Source organism: Puma concolor, chromosome B3 (genome assembly GCF_028749965.1).
Source record: "Puma concolor isolate L17-30 chromosome B3, mPumCon1.1.hap2, whole genome shotgun sequence".
NCBI lineage: Eukaryota > Metazoa > Chordata > Mammalia > Carnivora > Felidae > Puma > Puma concolor.
Window position 1 is genome coordinate 136,291,420 of NC_141672.1, and position 20,455 is coordinate 136,311,874.

Genomic DNA, 20,455 nt, shown 5'->3' on the forward strand with positions numbered 1-20,455 from the left:
CCCAATTTACCAAAGATGTGAAGTGACAGATTTAAAGAAACTCAAATACGATGAAAAGAAAGAAAACCACGTGCAGGCACGTAACTAATCACCAAAATAAAGGTCGGAAGGCAGACACTGGGGAGGGAAAAAGGAAAAAAGAAGAAGAAAAATATTTCTTCTCCATGAATAAAAATTAAACTGACAATTGACTTAAAAAGAAAAAAAAAAGAAGAAGAAGACGATAATAGCCAGAAGATAATTGGAAAGACTTTATATAAGATTTATTTTATATGTTCCTTGAATGTTTGGTTAAAATTTACTTCTAACGTTATCTGGGCCTTATGTTTTATTTTCTGGACAGATACTAAATTACTGATTCAATTATATAATGGGTTTAGGGCCATTAAATTTCCCATACTGTTTCAGTCACGTTGAGACACCTTTCTACAAGTTTTACCTATTTCATACATTTTTTAACATTTTAAGCATACGCTTTCATAATATCCTTTTATGTTCAATCTCCGCCTTATCTGGGTAATTTCCCCCTTTTAATACCTGATGCTCGTGCATTTACCCTGTCCACTGAAAACTCTCAGAAGAGAATAGTCAATCTTACTAGTTTTTCGAAGAGACCACTTCCCACTTTATTTTCCGTTCTATTTTACACACGTACTCTACTGCATCGATTTGGCTCTCATTTATATTCATTACAAATATTTCTTATTTATATTCATTCGGTTTCGTTTTGCCGTGATGTTTCAATGTCTCGATTTTGACAGTTCACTCACTAATTCTGAGTCTGCCTCATTTTCAATATTGGTTGTGTCTTGCCCTGGTTTTGTGGAATACAACACACCAATTCCAACTCTGACATGGAAAAGCAAAAAGCCAAGAACAGCCAAGTCATTCCTGAAAAGGTCAAACAAATTGGAACCACGCTAAAGCCAAATATTGGTGTCACATTGAGAGAGGTGTAGACAAGAGACCAATGGGACAGCACGACTTGATCCATGACCTTGTGAAAACTGCAGGCCCCTGGGAAAGAGTAGAAGATTCAAGAACTGGTACGAGACCGATTACCTGGAGAGCCAGAGCACAATGATGAAATCAAATTGAAAGGAGCTTTAAATTTTTAGTATAAAAAGCAAAGCCACAGAAAAGGTAAAGGGTATCTTTACGACCATGGGCCCGGGAATGGTTCCTCAACAATGACACAAAATGCACAGACCACAGGAAAAATTATTGATACATCTGACATGAAACGTAAGAATTTTTTTTCAATAAAAAGGTAGGGGTTACATAACGAAGAACAAAGAGGCACATAAAGGCCCCCACGCATTGAATCTCATCTGTAATGAGGCAAGTGCAAATTCAAACCACTCCAAGGTACCGCTTCACACGTCAGATGGACAAAATTGAAAAAGCCAGCTAATCCCAAGAGTTTTCCAAGATGCAGAGCAATGATTAACTTTCATTTGATGCCTGATGGCTCAGTCACTTGGGAAATGGTTGGCATTAACTAAAGAGAATGATCAGATAACCAAGTAACTCTAGTCCTAGGTATAAATTTGGGAGGAATGGGTTTCAAACTTTGGTGTGCATCAGAAATACCAGGGGGCTGGCTGCTTTAAACAAGATTGTTGGGTCTCATCCCTGAAGGCAATGGGTGGGGACGGGGAAATTACATTTCTACCAAGTTCCTAGGTGATGCTGACGCTGATGTCCCGGCACCACACATTAGGAGTCATGACGTTAAACTGCAAGTGCCCCCCCGATGAAACACGTATCACTATTATCAAGAACACTCTTCATAACAGCCAAAAACAAAAATTAAAAAAAAATAAAACAAAACAACAAATGTGGAATCAATCCAATGTCTATCTAAAGTAGAATGGATAAATCAAATAATTTACTTGTAAAGTTAAATGTACAGAATGAAGACAAGCCACACGGATGAACGTCAAAAATACTATTTTGAGTGAATCTGCAACCCGCAGAGTAAGGCATTAAAAGTATTGTGATTGCTTTTATCCACTCTCCAAAAAACAGACAAAATTGAATTACACTGTTCAGAGACAGACACAAAGTTGGCGAAACTACAGTTGGACAGTGAGAGAATGACAGAATATTCAGTGTCACCATTACTTCTGGGGAAGAGGAATGAAGAAGCATTCGATCACAAAGAGGCAAAAGGAAAAGGGCTTAGAAAATAATGGAGATTTTTAATTTTCAAGTTGGGTGATAGGCACACAAGTATTTCTTAATGGTTATTCCTTAACTTGTACACACATACGCATAGTTTTATAAACTCCCTTATATATACACTATATTTTACATTAATTTTTTTTTTTATGGCAGGTAACATACCACTAGACACAATGGGTATGATTTTGCACTGACCTAGGAATGCTTTCAAAGGCCATGCAATTGAGGGCTCCCAAGCAGCCATATATTGGTTTACAAATGATACGGACAAAGAACTGATCTGGAAAGTAAGGAAGTCCAGGGTGGGGAATAAAGAAGAAAAGAGGGGTGCCTGGGTGCCTCAGTTGGTTAAGCGTCCAGTTAAGGCTCACGTCATGATCTCACGGTTCGTGGTTTAAACCCCCACATCAGGCTCTGTGCGGACAGCTCAGAGCCTGCTTCAGATTCTGTGTCTCCCTCTCTCTCTGTTCCTCCCCTGCTCATGCTCTGTCTCTCTCTCTCTCTCTCTCAAAAATAAACATTTACAAAATTTATTTAAAAATAAAGAAGAAAAGGAGAAAAGACAGAAACCAGATAACTAAAACACACACACACACACACACACACACACACACACACTGAACCAAATATGGCCCCTATTGTTTGCAAGTTGACAATCTCTGGCCCAGATTACTCTAATAAACTTCAAATTCATGTATTATCATAATACTTTTCTCTATTTCCTAACTTTTCACATCAAGGCCAAAGTAATAACCCAAAGCTTAGTTCTCATCATGGTGCACTCCCGCCCAAAGCCTTTTGTGTCTGCCTGCTCTCTAGAGACAGAGTCTACAACTATTAATATGAGATACAAGGGGATCAAATCCAAATATGGCTCAAACTTACATCTATTGTTTTTACTGACTCTCTCCTACCATATTTTCTAAATTCTAGGCACACAAAAATTTACTTTTCTTAAAAACTACCTATGTTTTATTTCTCAGTGCCTCTTAGTCTAAGTGCCTCTAGGAATGTTCTTTTTTTAATTTAATTTTGTTTTTTTCTTTCTCATTGGTTCCCCTGACTGGGATAAGCCATTATGTTACTTGGTGTTTCATGACACCTGATAACTGGTTCAAAATACATTTGCCTGGCATCATGGTCATTTTGTTCAAGTTTTACTCTTTGAAATCCTGAAGCATATATAATTTGCATAAATTACATAAAACATAGGACAGGGTCTTGTATGTAATAGATACTCAAAGATTTATTGAATTGAAACTACAGTCAAGATGAGCATTAATTTCTAACTGTATCCTTTGCATTTCAACAACTTGTTACCCAACACTGCAGTTGGATGATGTCACAACACAAGGCTGCTTGTAGTGGTCTGGAGGGTAGACCAGGAAGCCCTAAATCAGAATCTAAACTATGGCTTTATACAAGTTCAAGAGAACAGAACCTGAGATACTCCAGATACATGAATTACAAATATTCCCCCGCTGCAATACCCCGCACCCCCCAGCATGTGAACATTTGTGTGTGGCTTGAAAAGGGGGAGCAGGAGAAAGTTCTGGTTAGAGGTTTATTTCCATCTACATCAATGCCCAGAAAGTCAAGGCAGTCAAATATACCATGGGTTCCAAATCAATGAAAACTGAGGAACTGATTAATCAGTTCAAACATCCATTCAACGAACCTTCATGGAGTGTTTATTATGTATGTACGGGGCACTTGCTGTTATTTAAAAAACAAAAAAGAAAAAAAGAAAACAGGAACAAAATGACAGTTTCCATCATCCAGCATCTACCAGTATAAACTATCTCTGTGTGCACACACACACACACACCCCGAAATTAGAGTTTCTCATGGTGTCTTATTCACATATGGTTGTAAATAAAAATAGCAGAGAACATCATTATATATGATTGCATAGTCATCAAAAGAACATTTTAAATGAGAAAATAAAATTATTAACAATTTGATTTGTAGTGAGTTTGACTATGGAGCTGAGTGCCCTTAACTACTATGCTACACGCTTTCCTGTTGTGTCATCTCCAACAGTTGTGAGGCAATTACATTTTTTAACATGAAGCATGTATTTAATGGTGCTTAGGACGTATTCATTTTGATTGGCTGTAAATCGTGGTTCTATCCTCGCAGCGGATACTCGCAGCTCGTGGAAACACTACATAGCCTTTTTTTCATCTGTAAAATGAGAACAGTAATATCTTCCCCAAGCATTGTCGGAAGGACTCAATGCGATGACAGAAGGGAGGAGGCATCATCACTGCCATGATTCTTAAAGCGGATGAATGACTGAACCCAAGTCAAGGGACAGTAATAAAAGCATGAAGAAAGCCACTTGGAAGATAGGGTTGGTTGGTCTCAATGTCACTAATTATTTCTCTAGAAAAGCACGCAGGCCAAAGATAAGATATTTAGTAAGTTATTTCTTTGTGTTTGCCCAATGCTAGAGAGTGGCAGTGCTTTGTTTCAACTAACTTTCTCTTTAGTAAGAGAAGGATAGCGCGAGCAAAAGACACAACAGAGGTAAAAATCAATCAATCAATCAATCAATCAATCAATAAAGGCTTCACATCTTTAAAGATGGTAAGACAACTCATTGGGATGGATCATAGAGAAACGAGACTGGAGAGAAGGTTGGAGTGCTAATCGGGGGTCAGTTAGTGGAAAGACCCGCAGGTCACAGTAACAAGTTGAAGATGTGATTGTAAACGAAACACACCAAAAACAAAACCAGGACCAGATATTCAACTAGATAATTTTTGCAGCAAAGTGCTCTTACTCATGGGAAAGGAGTAATGCAGTGAGAAACCGAAGAAAAAAATTCAGGAAGGAAATGCAATAGCCCAGGAGAAAGAACAAGATCACCTCTGTCTGGGATGCTCAGGGGTGTTTTACAGAGCACACAGGCTGTTGTAGGTTCTTGAAACATGGTTTGGATTTGGATGAACTGTGGGGAGTTGTGTGGGGAAACACCACCATACATTTGATGCCCAGTTATACTCCTCCGCTCACCAGGAATTATTTCTGAGTCCTGGACAACCCTTGGACTCATTCCTGGTCTCCTCATCCCTTTTAGTTGGCCTCTGAAACTAGCCCCACCTATTCCTCTCCTTGTTGAGGTTCTCACACCCAAGATCCGCCATATGAGCAGGCACACTGCTTCCTCCTAGGCATAAAGCCCTCCATATACCAGCCGCCATGAGAGAAGCCCACCGAGCTGACCAAATACCAGAAATCTTTCCACGTTGCTGATCACATGTGACTTTGGTATATTTGTAATTGCAGTTCTCCCAGCCACTCTTGACTGAAATGTCCACGGTCCGTGACCTCTTCCCTCCTCCCAAATGAACGCCTCACTGAATTACTTCCTACGAACTTACGCAAGGGGCCAATGCTTGTTTCATAAATCTTCATTCATCAGAATGCAACATGAACGAAACACCACAATTAGGCGATGAAGGGCCTAGCTGGGGTAGGCAGAAAAATGAATATGTTACAGTTCAAGGGGAAACTAAGGTTTCCCTTATGGAGTTAGGAGTTAGGGCTGCTAATCCTCTAACGTTCACGTTGGGAGTTCATCATGGATTACCTGGTGGAGTCGAACGTAATCACGGGGGTTAGTCCTTCAACGTGGAGGGCAGAGACAGAAGAAGAAAGGAAAAGATGTGAGGGCACGGCAAGGTCAGAGTGACGCCGTGTGAGGACTCAACAATGCGCCTTTGCTGGAATGTGAAGATGGAGAGGAGATCACGAGCCAGGGAACTCGGACAGCCTCTATATGTTGGAAAAGGAAAGCAAATATATCCTCCCTTAGAGCCACCAGAATAGAACACAGCCCTTCTAACATCTTGATTTGAGATCCAGTGAGATCTGGGGTAGACTCTTGTCCTCCAGAACTGTAAGATGATAAATCTGTGCTGTCTAATGCCACTTCATGTGTGGGAATTTGTTAGACGAGCAACAGAAAGCTAGTCAAGTGGTATAATGTGAAAGGATTTCCCTAGGGAAGCTGGGAAGGGCTGTGTAGACTGGCCAGAAAGTGAATTCTACACTTTTGGCAGGAGCCAGGGTCTAGAAAGGGATGTGTTCCTCCTGGTCCAGTCTCCACCTAGAAAGAGGCAAAGGGAACAGAGGCACCCATCATGGAAGAAAGGCTTTGGCAAACGTCAACTTGGCTTGGGCTCCAAACTGAAATGCCCTTCGCTGGCCTGACCCTCACTTTTCTCCCTTGTCCTCCAGTAAAAAGTTCCTACCTACCTGCACTTCTACATCATGCCATATACAGAGAGAGGAAAAGTTTACCAAATCAAGGCTCATTAGCCATTTGTTCTCTGGAGCATCAAAATATGCCATTTCTGGTGTTCATTTGGCATTGTCTTTGACTGTTTCTACATGACATAGTCGTCTGGTCAGTTCACTGGGGGCAAAAAGTCAAACTGGGCCTCTTGCCTTATCCCTTAAGGACAAAACTCCGCCAGCTAGTTCTGGTTTTGTGCGGGGAGTCTTCTCCCAGTACTTTTGCAGAAAGACACCTGAATTAGGTGTTTCCTACTTTTAGTATCTTCCGTGACTGCTGGAGTAAACAATTTATGTAATTTTCAAACTTCCGATTTCACAAGAACACTTTTCTGTGTAAAAGGAAAATGCGGAGGGGCGCCTGGGTGGCGCAGTCGGTTAAGCGTCCGACTTCAGCCAGGTCACGATCTCGCGGTCCGTGAGTTCGAGCCCCGCGTCAGGCTCTGGGCTGGTGGCTCGGAGCCTGGAGCCTGTTTCTGATTCTGTGTCTCCCTCTCTCTCTGCCCCTCCCCCATTCATGCTCTGTCTCTCTCTGTCCCCAAAATAAATAAAAACGTTGAAAAAAAAATTTAAAAAAAAAAAAAAAAAAAAAAGGAAAATGCGGATGTTTCAATAGATATACCTAATTCCATTCTGATTTTAGGAGAAGTCTATACATAAGTCCATATAATCTTAAAATTAACTATAGGCTGGAGACTTTTACACTGTATTCTTCTAGACATGCAGGTTTTGTTAACTTATTTTCCCCTTCTGAACATACCTTGCGACTTTCTAAAAACAGAAAAGAATGCTTCTAACTTGTATTTACATAAGCTCGATACTAAATGCATGATCTTTTCCCTCCTTTAAGTACAAAGCGTTTATTAAAATCCCATCACTTTCATGTTCGTATCAGGCTACTGGCCACTGTATACTTTCCATTTCTTGGTGACATTATATAAATGGGACAAAGTCCAACGATCGCCCATGGCCCAATAAAAGCCCCCATCTGAGGTGCCTGGGTGGCTCAGTCGATTAAGCATCTAACTCTTGATTTCAGTCCAGGTCAGGATCTCAGGGCTCGTGAGCTCGAGCCCCTCATCGAGTTCTGTACTGACGGCACGGAGCCTGCTTGGGATTCTCTCTCTCCCTCTCTCTCTGCCCCTCCCCTGCTCATTCTCTCTCTCTCTCTCTCTCTCTCTCTCTCTCTCTCTCAAAATAAATAAATAAAACAAAATAAAAGTCCTGCATTACGCATAAAGGCAGAACAACTAGTTCACAAAGTAGAAACGCTAGGAACTAAATGAAAGAAAGCAACTAATGGGCTCCCACTATCAGCTTTTACCCCTGGAAGGATTATCATTTCAGGTCTACAACCAGATAATAAATGTCTCATCACGCGTTTTCGCAGAAACTGGTAATGGAGCTGTAGAACGTCTGATCTCAGTAAATGTATCTTTCAAAGCCGTCGGCAAATTCTCTGCTCTGATTAAAGGAAGGGAGGACAAATCCTCACACATTTATTTATTCCCCATAAAGCTGGGTATCTGGAAGGGGTCAAGGAAAAATCCCATTAAATGTACAGATAAGTATCTCACTTCTTTCAGATGTGTAACCGTTGGCACTGTGGGCACCCTCCGTGGTAGAAATCCACCGGGGCTCGAATTGTACTCCACGTGGACAAAGCGTTCTCGAAAAGTGTTCTCTGACTTTGGTCACGTGAACATCAGGCCACAGTGGCGACGGAAAGCTTAAACTTCACACTTACGACTGACTCCTTCATGTTCACAGAAAGATTAGATCAGAATGAATACAGAAGAAATCGCTCTGGGTAATAAAGCAAGTGTATCTAATTAGCGTTAGTGCAGTGATCAAGTAAAACAGTTCACTGTATTAAGTTACTCTGCTTGTCGCTTTATTTCTGGCACCAAAAGAAGTAGGCTTGCAACCCGTTCACAGGAAGTCTGCAATAGCTCTGTACATATTCAATGTGCTTAAACCAGACTAAGGTGCTTTCCTTCAGGAACCCTCCAATAGTGATGACAGAGAGATGCTATTTATAGCAAAGAGCGATTCCTTTAGGAATCCTATCGAGCATGCCTTAGATGGTCTCCCGTTACTTGGATAAACTATCTATTTGCTTCATCAGAAAGAGAACTGCTTATATGCGGGCCACACACACTTGCCTCTAAAAACAAACATGAGGCCAAGGTTTGGATCCTCCTTTCCTTAAACATGCTTTTAGGAATCCCACGTTTATTTGGATCAGGCGGAATCTGAAGAGCTTTCCTACAACACTGAGACATCACTATAACCAGGAAGAAACCCAAGATGGGGTATTTAAGTACATACACACACACACACACACACACACACACACACACACGCACTCATATACACTCACACGCAGCTGCTCACTCAATCTTTTGCTCACCAAAAATAAAAGTTCAAATCAAAACCCAGGATTGCCAAACTCAGTTTTTGGCCTGTTATGTTCAAATCACGTAAACATCACGTAAACATCAGCTTTTGGCCTCTTAATGGTCAAATCACTGTCACATCACGTAAACAAATGTGCCCGCAACAATGACAACCACAAAAATTTCTAAAACAACAATGATCCTATTTAAAGATGCCGCCTGCATTGTAACGTCTTTCATTTCAAACCAAAAATAATGTCTGATGCCATGAGTAGAAAATAAAGACTTCCTCCAGCCTTTCTAGGATGTGATCCATTTAAGCACAGAATGAAAATATTTTAAAAGGCCCTTTAAAGACCAAGAGGCAGATGTTCAGGTAAAAGCAAAGCCAGGAGATTGTATATTTTAATAAAGCTATTATACGTGCAGCCTCAAATTAGGAGTGGCACTGAGGCTAGGACATGTCTAAACCATCACCACCTGTTTGCCCTGAAAAATCAATTAAAGGCACACTTTCAGAGTACTCCCCTTCGAACCAATAAAACTTAGCCAGCTTCATGGAGACACTTGAGTCCCTCAGGGGGAATGTACTTGAAACCTGAATCCTGAGTCTTTGTGTTCCCGCCCTGTTTGCATTTATATAAACTAACCACAGTAAAACTGGCCTAATGGGAGGGAGACAGAGACCAAAAAGAGAGGTGGGGGTGGGGGGGGGGGGAGAGAGACAAATCCTTACTTCCACTGGCTTCATCCTGAGAATCCTACTTCCTTTTGGTGAATTCCAGTAATTTCTTCAAAGGCTCTTTTTTTTTTTTTTTTTTTTTGCTTTTCCTTTTTCTGCTCCTTCAGAATTCTGTGCTACATTTTCTGTGCAACAGAAGAGATCCAACTTTGCAAGTTGAAAGTAAGGGCAGGAAAGCCATCCCAAGTGTTTTAGTAATTAAACGAATATTGCATAATGAACCATATGCCCAAAGGGCCTGTTCTTATGTGGGCCAGATTTTTGTTTGAATTTTTAATTTTTATATACAGATGAAACATTCGGTGTAATCTACCAACAGCGCGAGGGAACGTGCAACAAGGCAAAGTGTGAGGGACAGTCCGCGTAGGAGCGGGAACAGGAGACGCTAGAGCAATTCTGCTCTGAAGATGTTGATTCAAATGTGTTTCTTCCCCTCCAGCCATTGTTCTTGTCATCTGCTCAGAGTGTTCAGGAGACACATATAACGAACACACTGACAGCTTTATACAGTATGAGTAAAATACAGTGCCGTCAGGCGAAAAGTGTGAAAATCCCACGGGACAAACAAGGATTTCTTAAAAAAAAAAAATCCTACACCCATCATTCAGACTACCATCTTGAATTACAGGGAATCCTCCCAAGTCTCTTTTGGAAGCTGCATAAATATTATACTGCAGGCTCTAAGCCACATATATTAGCGATTTGAACTGATCTAAGAGGAATTCTTACCTCGCAACAATGCAACCGTGCAGAGCGGGTAGAAAATGCTCAGGGCGAAAGGCAAGCATGTCCTCCCCACTCCTGCAGCAATGCACACTATGAATTTAAGGATTCAATATTCTGGCTCAAACATACAGATCCCCAATATTTCCTAAACTCCTGTCGTAGAAGAACTGGAAAACCTTCCTTGAAGCTTTGCAGCGGCATTTAGAAAATACTGAGTTATAATCCAAGCAACATAAGAGATACAGGGTCTGATAACATTACTCTGTCAGCTCCTGGACACGCAGGATTTCAGAAGCATTCTCTAAGGCAGAAGGGAGCTTTTTAAGAACGTGTTTGCACAACATTTGAAATTTACAGTGATGGTCTGGACAAAGTTATCAGGTCCTCCGGGTGGGTCAGTCTTGTAAATGCCTAATTCAGGATAAACATTTCAGCATGGGTGTGTGTGTGTGTGTGTGTGTGTGTGTGTGTGTGTGTTGGGGAGGGACGGCACAGAGGAAACCCTTAAGTCCACTGTCCTCCGGGTCTTGAACCGAAATAACCCAAATCCAAGATGCCACACTGGGCCTCACGGCATGGAGAAAAGATTATGAAAACAAATCTGATTAAAAATCAAGGTGAAGCCTTAGACTCTTTTCAGCCCCACCCCCCAGGAACACAGATATGCTGTCATTTCACAACGTAAACACCAGAAGTGGAATGCAAAGCATTTAAAGAGCAAGTCATAATGGAGCTGTAAATAACCCCTCTCATTGCTTTCCCTCTTCATTCAGAGTTTGCGCCTTTCCCAATGGCTAGGTTACTTGATCTAGTGGTCTCAGTGGAAAGACAGATAGACTTCAACTGCAGGCAGAAGACAAAAACTGACAAGGAGCGTCACCTTTCCTGACTGTTTAAATCCTTTAAGGAAGTGCCTTAGCAATTAGAGTGGGAGTGTAATCTTTGCAGAGTGCATTAACACTCTCCGACCTCCTAGACAATAGATCAGACCTCAGACACATAATGCTTCCCTAAGGCTTTTTAGCCAGCGTATTTGATCTTTTAGTCACTCCGTGTGTGTTACTATAGGTATCATCCACAGAGAAGGCATTATTCATGAGCACCACTGCCCACTAGGTCTGAGACTGGACTGCAATCAAGCAAAAGCAGGAAAATCACCTTAATCCTCTGCTCTATTTCCTGTATCTTTAAGATGGGCCAAGTCGGGGGGGCGGGGAGGGAGGGAGAGAGTGAGTCTAGACTTCTGGAAGAGTCTTTCACGATTCTCTTATTATTTTTTAAAGCTACAGAGTCTGTTCTGTAAAAGTGAATTACAATAGGCCCTTTTTATCTGCGGGGGGTGCCTTCCAAGACCCCCCCAGTGGATTGTCTGAAACCACAAATAGTACCGAGCCCTTTTATATACCGTTCTTCCTATACTACATATCTGGGATAAAACTTAATGTATAAATTTAGGCACGGTAAGAGATTCACAACAGAGATGGATGATAACAGAACAATTACAACATCCTATAACGGAAGTTTTGTGTATATGCTCTCTCTCTCTCTCTCCCTTAAAATATCTTACTATACATGCCCTTCTTCCTGTGATGATGTGAGAGAATAAAATACCTATGCAGAGAGATGAAGGGCGGTGAATGACGTGGGCGCGGTGACGGAGTATTAGGCTACGGTGACCTTCTGACATAACATCAGAGAAGATCATCTGCTCCTAGACCGCGGTTAACACGCAGCCACTAAAACCATGGAAAACAAAACCGCGGATAAGGGGAGACAACTAGAGTGGCGTTAATATGCATAGGTCATTCGATGAGTATGGGCCGCAGGGGGGCCGTGGGGGGGGGGCAACCTCTAAAACATCTGATGTTTTTTTTGTCAGCAAGATGAACTTCATAATGGATTCATGGAGAAAAATGCCCTGTGTGATCAGCCGCGCTGGAATATGCAAAAGAAAGCAAAGAGAGGAAATCAAACAAACTCCTTGCACTGCAAGCTTTTAAATCTTCATCTGTCCTGCGGGTTACGGGACAGGGCACACTGGTCAGGCAATAACCTATTTCCTGATGAACACATCCTGTTCCAACTGCTAATCTCACAGTGGAAGCTTGGCTTTTACCATTTATTATAAACATTTTCAAGAACTGCTTACTGCGATATATTTTTTAATGGATTAGATTTTGGTCAGCTGCTAACAGAGCAGAGAACTGAATATTCTTTATAGGAAGACAGCAAAATAGGTTTTCTGAGAGTCTGACTTCCTTTCCACTTTTCTCCCTCATGAGTAATTGGAATAGCAATTGAAACAGAATGTAAGAAGGCTAGAAGGTTTCTTTTCTGCTCTTTTTTTTCTTTTCCTCCCTCTTCCATTATAGGAAATTCTGTATCCGAGCTTATGGTATACAAGACCTTATTGTTCTGAACTTTATCACAAGACCTAGTGAAACGTTCAGAAGAGAGACAAAGGCCAAAATTCACATAATTTGCTCAAGACCATCACAGCTGTCCGTTAAAGACACTCAAGATCTAAATAGTCTAAAGCATTTAAACCAAAATAATTACATTTTCTTAGAACCAAGAAATGTGTACTGCGAAGGATTTTTGAATGAGACTGCAAGAAAAAAGGAGAGCTGCTTATTAGCTTTATGTTTAAGCAAATCGTTTCAGAGTTAGCATCTTCAAACCCAAATCTAAGGGAAAAAATGGCAAATGAAAATATATACTCACAAAAAGCAATTTAAGAACTTTCAAACCTTAACAAGCAGTGAAGAAAGATCGACTGAATGCTTTCACTTTACTTTGACAATGCCTAAGGTCCAAAATGAAATCATGAAAATACATGGAAAGAATGTTACCATATCCACTATGCCTCTTCTAATGTTTTAAAGAAAGTGCTTATGTTATGTTTTTAATCCACGGGTAAAATAGCTTTCAAGCAATTCGTGATCCTACTCAGATTAAAACTAACCATGAACAATTAGCTAAGGAAGAAAATGCCCTCCTGAAAAAACTGGATTTAATACTCTGATGTGAAGGTCTGTGTACACACACGTAAACACACACATACGCACGCATGCACACACACACAGCAAGCAAGCACTGCACCTAAGCAACTTCGTACTCAATAGCAAAGGACTTTATAAACCTGACCAATGGCATAGGCATAAAATCTTGGTTAAGGAAACTAAAATTAAGAGTGGAAAAAATGGGCTTTAAATGGTTGTCCTATGAAATCTATACCAACTTGACAACAATCCAGATCTCATCCCTTGTGCCTAAAGATGAACGCCATAGAATATCTGAGTAAGTGATTATAAACTCAGAGATTATACAACACCCCAAGTTTTTTCCTTAAACTCACATAATGATTTCTGCTTGTAGATGATTGTATTAAATTAAAAATAAATTGCTGAAATTAAAATCCCCAAGAAGCAATCCACAGAAATTTACCTTGGACTTTTATCATTTATGAGTTTCTATCGCCACCTGCAGGATTATCTTTAAGTAAACTCAAGCAATAGGCTATTTGCCATTCTTTTTTTTTTTTTTTTTTTTCTTTTCCTTTCTTTTCTTCTTCCTCCTCGTCCTCTCTTTCGTGTCTGTATGTGCGTATTGGGGTGGACCAAATTTTGGGGAGATCGATTATCTATCTTCTGAAAAAATACACATTACTAAATACATAAAAATCACCAATGAAATGCAAAATTAAATTTATGAAAGAGGTGTAGGTGACTGTGGCCACAGGCAGCCATTTTTTTTAACAGCAAAACACACATCACATTTTCTAATTTTGCAACTTCTGATGGAAAGTTAGCCCATGGAAATTTCCTTACAAAAATTGTGAGGACTTCAATGGTTCCCAAGAAAGGCAGTTTTTGCTAGCGAATAGCTTTCAAAAAAGTTTTTAATTGCACATGCCTGACTTCTTCCAGAGGAAAAAAAATATATTAGCAAATTCATACTTAGTGTTCTGTTGCTTTTAAACAAAAGACAAAGGTGAGACTACGTATTTTACTGTAGCCCAATAAAGAACAGGTTTTAAGAGCAGAGGTCAAAACTTAAAACACACGAAAGCACAGATTATCACCACCATCACGATCATCATGTTATCTTCGTCACTGTCACCCTAAAGTCTGGATTAGAAAACCCCATCCCCTGAAAGCAACGGGTTACCCAGATGCACACAGAGTAATGATACAGATTTTTGTTCCTCCGGGGCATATTACCCTTCTGAGAAGCAGGTCTGCGGACTTATAGAATATTTCTCAAATGTAAGACATGGGGAAAAGGCTGCTTTCATTTTCAATAACATAATTCTCGGCTACCGTGTAGATGTAGTTCATACTCATGAACTAAAACCATAACTGCAAAGTTTATGACAGCACACATCACGTATCACACAGGCGGTACAGGGGCTAAGCATCCTGTGTTCTCACAAGCCAGGAGGCCTTGGGAAAAATCCCTTTCCCGAAGGCTTCAGTTTCTTCTCATGCGGACGAATGTGAAAGGTCCTCCGATTTAACATTCTATAGCTCCATGCTTCTCCAGAGTTCGAATGGAAGCCACGAGGGTCTTGTTTTCAACACCAAGTGAGCTAAGAAGTGTATTTCTTTCTTCTCCCCACTCCCTGTTTTTTTTTGACAAGTTGAAGCACTTCTTCGATTTTGAATCAAGCCTCTTCAATGACTTAAAGCAAAAATTTTTAAAAGCCTGCTCAGAAATAAAAAAGTAAAGGGCCAACGAAAAAGATACGGCGTCGAAATCTAAAAAAATCCCAGTGACATTAGAAGTCAATGAACACCGTGCAGAAATATGGCTTAGATGATAAAAGATTGAACTGGATTTTAATGGTCTTCGCATCTTTTTTAGGGAACGCCAGGGCTGGAATATCGGCCGCTGAAAATCGCCAAAAAATGAGCTGTTATCCAAAAAGCCAACGACACAACACCAAGGGAGGAGATGAAGTAGCCAAACACGCCTTCCTAAATCATAAATCAAAGGGCAAAAGTACAATATAGCAGAGTAAACCCTAACCAGACCACAAAGAAGGTTTCTCTCCATAAACATCAGATCAGGCAGCTAGAATGATTACCAGGCTCTCCTGTAACTGTCACCTGTGGTGGGTCTAATTACAGGCTACAGGCTAAGGCAGGCATGCCCGCATTGCACACGGCAATAAAAGGGCCATCGGCTTGCCAAGCCCAGCCAGACAACAGAGAACACACGCCACCTGATGGGGAGCCCCAAAGATCAGCCAGAGAGACTAATAAAAATGACAGCTTAGAAACAAACGACGAAGCTCGGACCACAAAAGAAAAAAAAAAAAAGACTGTATCAAATTAGCCAGAAATACAAGGACTGAGCAACACTCTTCAACAGGTCCAGACCAACGCAGGGAATCACTTAGGACTGTTTTCACACACTCTGGGGCTCTTTCTTCCTCTGCTTCTATTTCTAGATATTCTTTTCCATTTTGGCATCGTGCAAGATGCTTGCATCATCCAGGCGTCACATATAGAAACAGAGGGAGAGATGGAGAAGTACTCATCTCTATAAGAATCACAAATAAAATCCCCGGGACATTCAGGGGCTATTGACCCGGGTTCGAGACTTGTTAGTTCCCTTCATTCCCCTACCGCTGGCTGTCTTGTGGCCGTTTTGCTGTAGATTAGCACCCACTCTGGATAGGCAGCCTTGAGAAAAAGGTAGGAAAAGGCACCTTAAACGAGGTTATGATGAAGGCGGTCTATGGACTGTACCCTCTGATGGGGACCTAGGCTGTTACAGTCAGAGGAGAAGTTAGAATAAAAAGAAAGCATTATCGGGGCGCCTGGGTGGCTCAGTCGGTTAAGCGTCCGACATCAGCTCAGGTCATGATCTCGCAGTCCGTGAGTTCGAGCCCCGCGTCGGGCTCTGGGCTGATGGCTCAGAGCCTGGAGCCTGTTTCCGATTCTGTGTCTCCCTCTCTCTCTGCCCCTCCCCCGTTCATGCTCTGTCTCTGTCTGTCTCAAAAATAAATAAACGTTAATTTAAAAAAATAAATAATAAAAGAAAGCATTATCTGGTAAAAGATGGTCTTCACTGATTCTAGCACCCTTCCAAGAAGCACTCATTAGAAGCCTACTGTGTACTTAACAGGTACACAGGGCCTTTTTCATTCTGGAGCTCCCAGGGTCCTAATACGACCCTTCTATCATACAGCCACGTTACACTGAATGTGCCTTTAGTGTTTGACATCAACCTGAACTATTAGGGCATAGAAATACAATTTCTTCACCTTTGATGTGAAGAATTAATTAGGTTAGGTCAAACATGAAGAATATTCTCATAGCTCATAGCTTTTTTTTTTTTTTAGTACTCTATAGCTTTAAAGATAGAACCACATGCTTTGCATTTGGTGGTTCCAAGCACGTGAATCAGCATTAAAAAGAGATGACTCTTGAACGCTAATTGTATGACATATAATACTATGATTTGCACTTCTGCCCTGTCCTGGAACAGGTCCTCCACAAGTCCTCACATAACATCCTTTGCAAGGAAGCAGCAACTATGTGCCTACGCGTGTGCGTGCGCCTGCTTTAGAGAGGCCTCTGAGTTAGAACAACACCGTGCCTACCGATCGTTATATCAGATAATAATCCCTACCCACATGTGTAGCCCATTGAACATTTTTAAATTATCCTCATGAATAGTATCTAAGTTGATCTCCAAAGGACAAATTTGATTTTTCTTACGGAGTGCTTTAATCATTGTGTGGCACCTCTGTGGTTTCAGATGTAAGAGGGTAGGGGAGAGAAGCAGGCGGGTGGCAAGAGAAATGGGGAGAGATGCTGGGGAGCAGCTGGAAGGAGGGGCAGATGGATGAGAAAGAGGAAGAGAGAGGGATGAATGGAGGGAGATGGGGAAAGAGAGGGGGGTGCTGGATAAGAGACCAGTAAGGACTTAGCGTGACAGTTTCATTTTTGTATCTCAATATCTAATTTTTTTTTTCAACGTTTATTTATTTTTGGGACAGAGAGAGACAGAGCATGAACGGGCGAGGGGCAGAGAGAGAGGGAGACACAGAACCGGAAACAGGCTCCAGGCTCTGAGCCATCAGCCCAGAGCCCGACGCGGGGCTCGAACTCACGGACCGTGAGATCGTGACCTGGTTGATGTCGGACGCTTAACCGACTGCGCCACCCAGGCGCCCCTCTCAATATCTAATAGTACATGGGACACGGGACATGCATGCAATGATTGTGGAAAGCGAGGGAGGGAACGAAAGGGGCAAGCCTGAAGAAGGCATTGGCTAGGTCAAGGAGTGACATCGTCTCTAGAGGCTTTTCTTTCGCAAAGATTTAAGACCCTACGCTCAGGACCAAGTTTAAATGAACAGTGTGGGTATCTCTGGACGGTAGAGAGACCTAGACCTAGCCTGAATTCACTGGAATCTGCCAAAGATCATGGCCCCCAGCCTGAAAAAAATCACAGAAGGCAGAAAATGTGTGTGTCTGAGCGCATCCCGATAGAAAGTGTAGGGGAAGCAGCAGGTAATGGACGGAAGCATTCCCATACAGGGCCTGGACCTATAATACAAAAGTGAGAGTTAACCATTCACTTGCTATCGAATGGGGCCATGTGAAGACTGGCCATGTATGCTCTTCCAGGAATTAAAAAAAAAAAAAAGAAGAAGAAGAAGATCTGAAAAAAAAAAATTAGATCTAACGCTTACTAGTCAAAATTGGGACGCTCCAAAATGCCACCTGATTTCAGTCCGCATAGCTATGATTCTGTCTGAAAGTGCAATTCAATTGTAGAGTTGAAAATATAAACATGAAAATACGCGAGAATAGTGAAGAGTGTCCTTTTAAATTTTCAACAGATAATCTTTTAATGCAATTACTATAATTTTATTAAATGGCATAATTAGTTAATGCCTGAGAAGTTGTCAATAGAAGGTACAATTATGTTGTAAAAATTATAATCACAATGGGCAACTGATGGATTGTTCTTATGAAAAAGTGCTGGAAAAAAAAAAAAAAACCCTTAAAATATTTTTGAAGGTATCCTATGTAGTCTTCTGTGAAAACGGAGATTTGGGAAATCATCTTATAAATGTTAAGAAAACAATAAACTGTCAAATATCTTCAGCATTTTATACAATATATTTATGTACATTTTGAGCATATGTATGGATGTATACATTTAGAATGTCAAAAAATATCTTCTCCTCCAGACAAAATGGTTATTATAACTGGAACACCTACCAAACATGCAGGGATGTCTGTTTTGCACAGACAACTGACTTCTGGTGGATATGAAACCACCACCAAATGTTTGATCAAATGCAGGTGCATCTAGTTGTAAATAAATTGATGATAGCACTTAAAGAAGAAGTAAATCTTTTAGACACAGTGAACACATAAATATCAGAAGCATCAAAAAGATATGGACCAGCACTAGTTTAATAGTCCTATTTGAAACAAAATTCCACATGATAGCGGTTGTGCGTAGCAAAGTAAATTCAATCTGAACGTTCTCCAGGCCACGGAATGGATCATGGACAGAAGCAATCCTCAGGATCTCCTATGAAATGCTAGCTAAACCGTTCTCACAAAATCTTCCATGGGGAAACTTTGTATTCCCCGAATACCTTTGCTTCTCTTAGTCTGTGTGTGTGTGTGTGTGTGTGTGCGCATGTGTGTGTGTGTATGTTTAAGCACATGTGCGCGTGTGGGTTGAAAGGGTCCATTCTGTTACTGCTGCTGTTGTTTTTGAGTTCAGTGTGAAATCATTTCATATTTCTCAACATCCCAGGATCTCTAAAAGTGAAGGATTTGTGTATGTTAAATACGGGACATCACTAAGAAAGTGGGGAATGGTATTTTTTAACCTTACAGGGAGGGGCCGGGCAGGTTGATTGATGCTTTAAATTATGTATCATTTTGCAGGCCCTGTCGACCCTGAAGAAGAAATTCTTCATTTTTCTGACACTCAAAAAATTGAGGGAAAAAGTCACAGATGTTAAAATCATAGCTTTATGAAGAGACCCATTGATATATGGTAGATTTAGATTGCTTTTTAACATCAAACGTCCAAGTAAAAATTTAATAAAATAAGGAATCCATCAATGCCCCACAGACTTGCCTCCCTTGCTTGATGCAATAGGTGTGTGCCTGAAACACTAGTGGAAAAATGAAAAAAAAATGCAATCCTTTTTTACAGCATTAGGAGGCCTTGGTTATTTAAAATAATCTTCTGATGATGCCATCTGTCAAGTAAATTTTTTTTCTTTTTTTTTTTTTTTTTGTTCATATGAAAAAAAAAATAATTCACTTAGGCCACAATGCAACTTTAGGTCTCTTTGTAGACAATATTGGGGTTTGTTACATTCAAGTTCCCAATAGAAAAACAAAACAAACAAACAAAAACCCCACACGGATGGTTGGTTTCACAATATAAACATCACAACGCAGAATTATCTTTTGAGAGCAAATTCAATTCATCTTAACTATCTTTAAATCACATATTTGTACTGAAATACAGGGAGAGACAATAGAGCACTCATTCTCCGCCCCCGCACACTAGAAATATGGTCTATTTCTCTGATAGCTGCTGTTTTAAGACATCTGGAAGGAATGCATTAATGTAGATACGTAGATGAATGTGCTTGGCTCTACCCATCCCTTATTTTGAACAACCTGGAATTCTCAAAAAGAATCTGGCAAAAGTGTAGATTCCATCCATGACCCTTTCATGGAGTGGTTTTCAGCCTTCACGCTCTCTTGAAAACCCTTCTCCGTCATCCAAGAGCTTCCCCTACAAAGTGGGTAAAAATAACTCAGTCTCCCGCATGGGGCTCAGTCTGGAACCAGGCACTGAGATTTTCCAGACTATCAAGCTATTCCAAGGATGTCTTAACACACATCATTCCCAGGGTCTGGGCTGTTCTCCGGAGATAGTACAGACATTTGCACCTTGTGCCTCTTTAATTCTGGCTCTATCTCTTGTGAATACGATGATCATGACAGAGAATTATTCCCACTCAAATGATGAGGGTTTTCTCCCCCCCACCCCACACAAGGCATCTTGGAAAAGGCTTAACACCCACTCATAA

The 20,455-nt window shown here is 40.9% G+C and overlaps 1 protein-coding gene across 9 annotated transcripts in view; it reads right to left on the bottom strand.

Moving 5' to 3' along the window:
• The window catches only part of MCTP2 (multiple C2 and transmembrane domain containing 2), a 247,840-nt gene that overhangs the window by 52,207 nt on the left and 175,178 nt on the right, over window positions 1-20,455 (bottom strand). The window contains exon 20 of one of the 9 annotated variants that reach the window (XM_086711465.1): window positions 8,075-8,298. The exons of the other annotated variants lie outside the window; for them this stretch is intronic. Coding sequence (XP_086567591.1) covers window positions 8,257-8,298 — 42 coding nt within the window. The 3' untranslated portion in view covers window positions 8,075-8,256. Of the gene's footprint in view, window positions 1-8,074; window positions 8,299-20,455 lie in introns of those variants that run through there. 9 annotated transcript variants of the gene reach the window in all.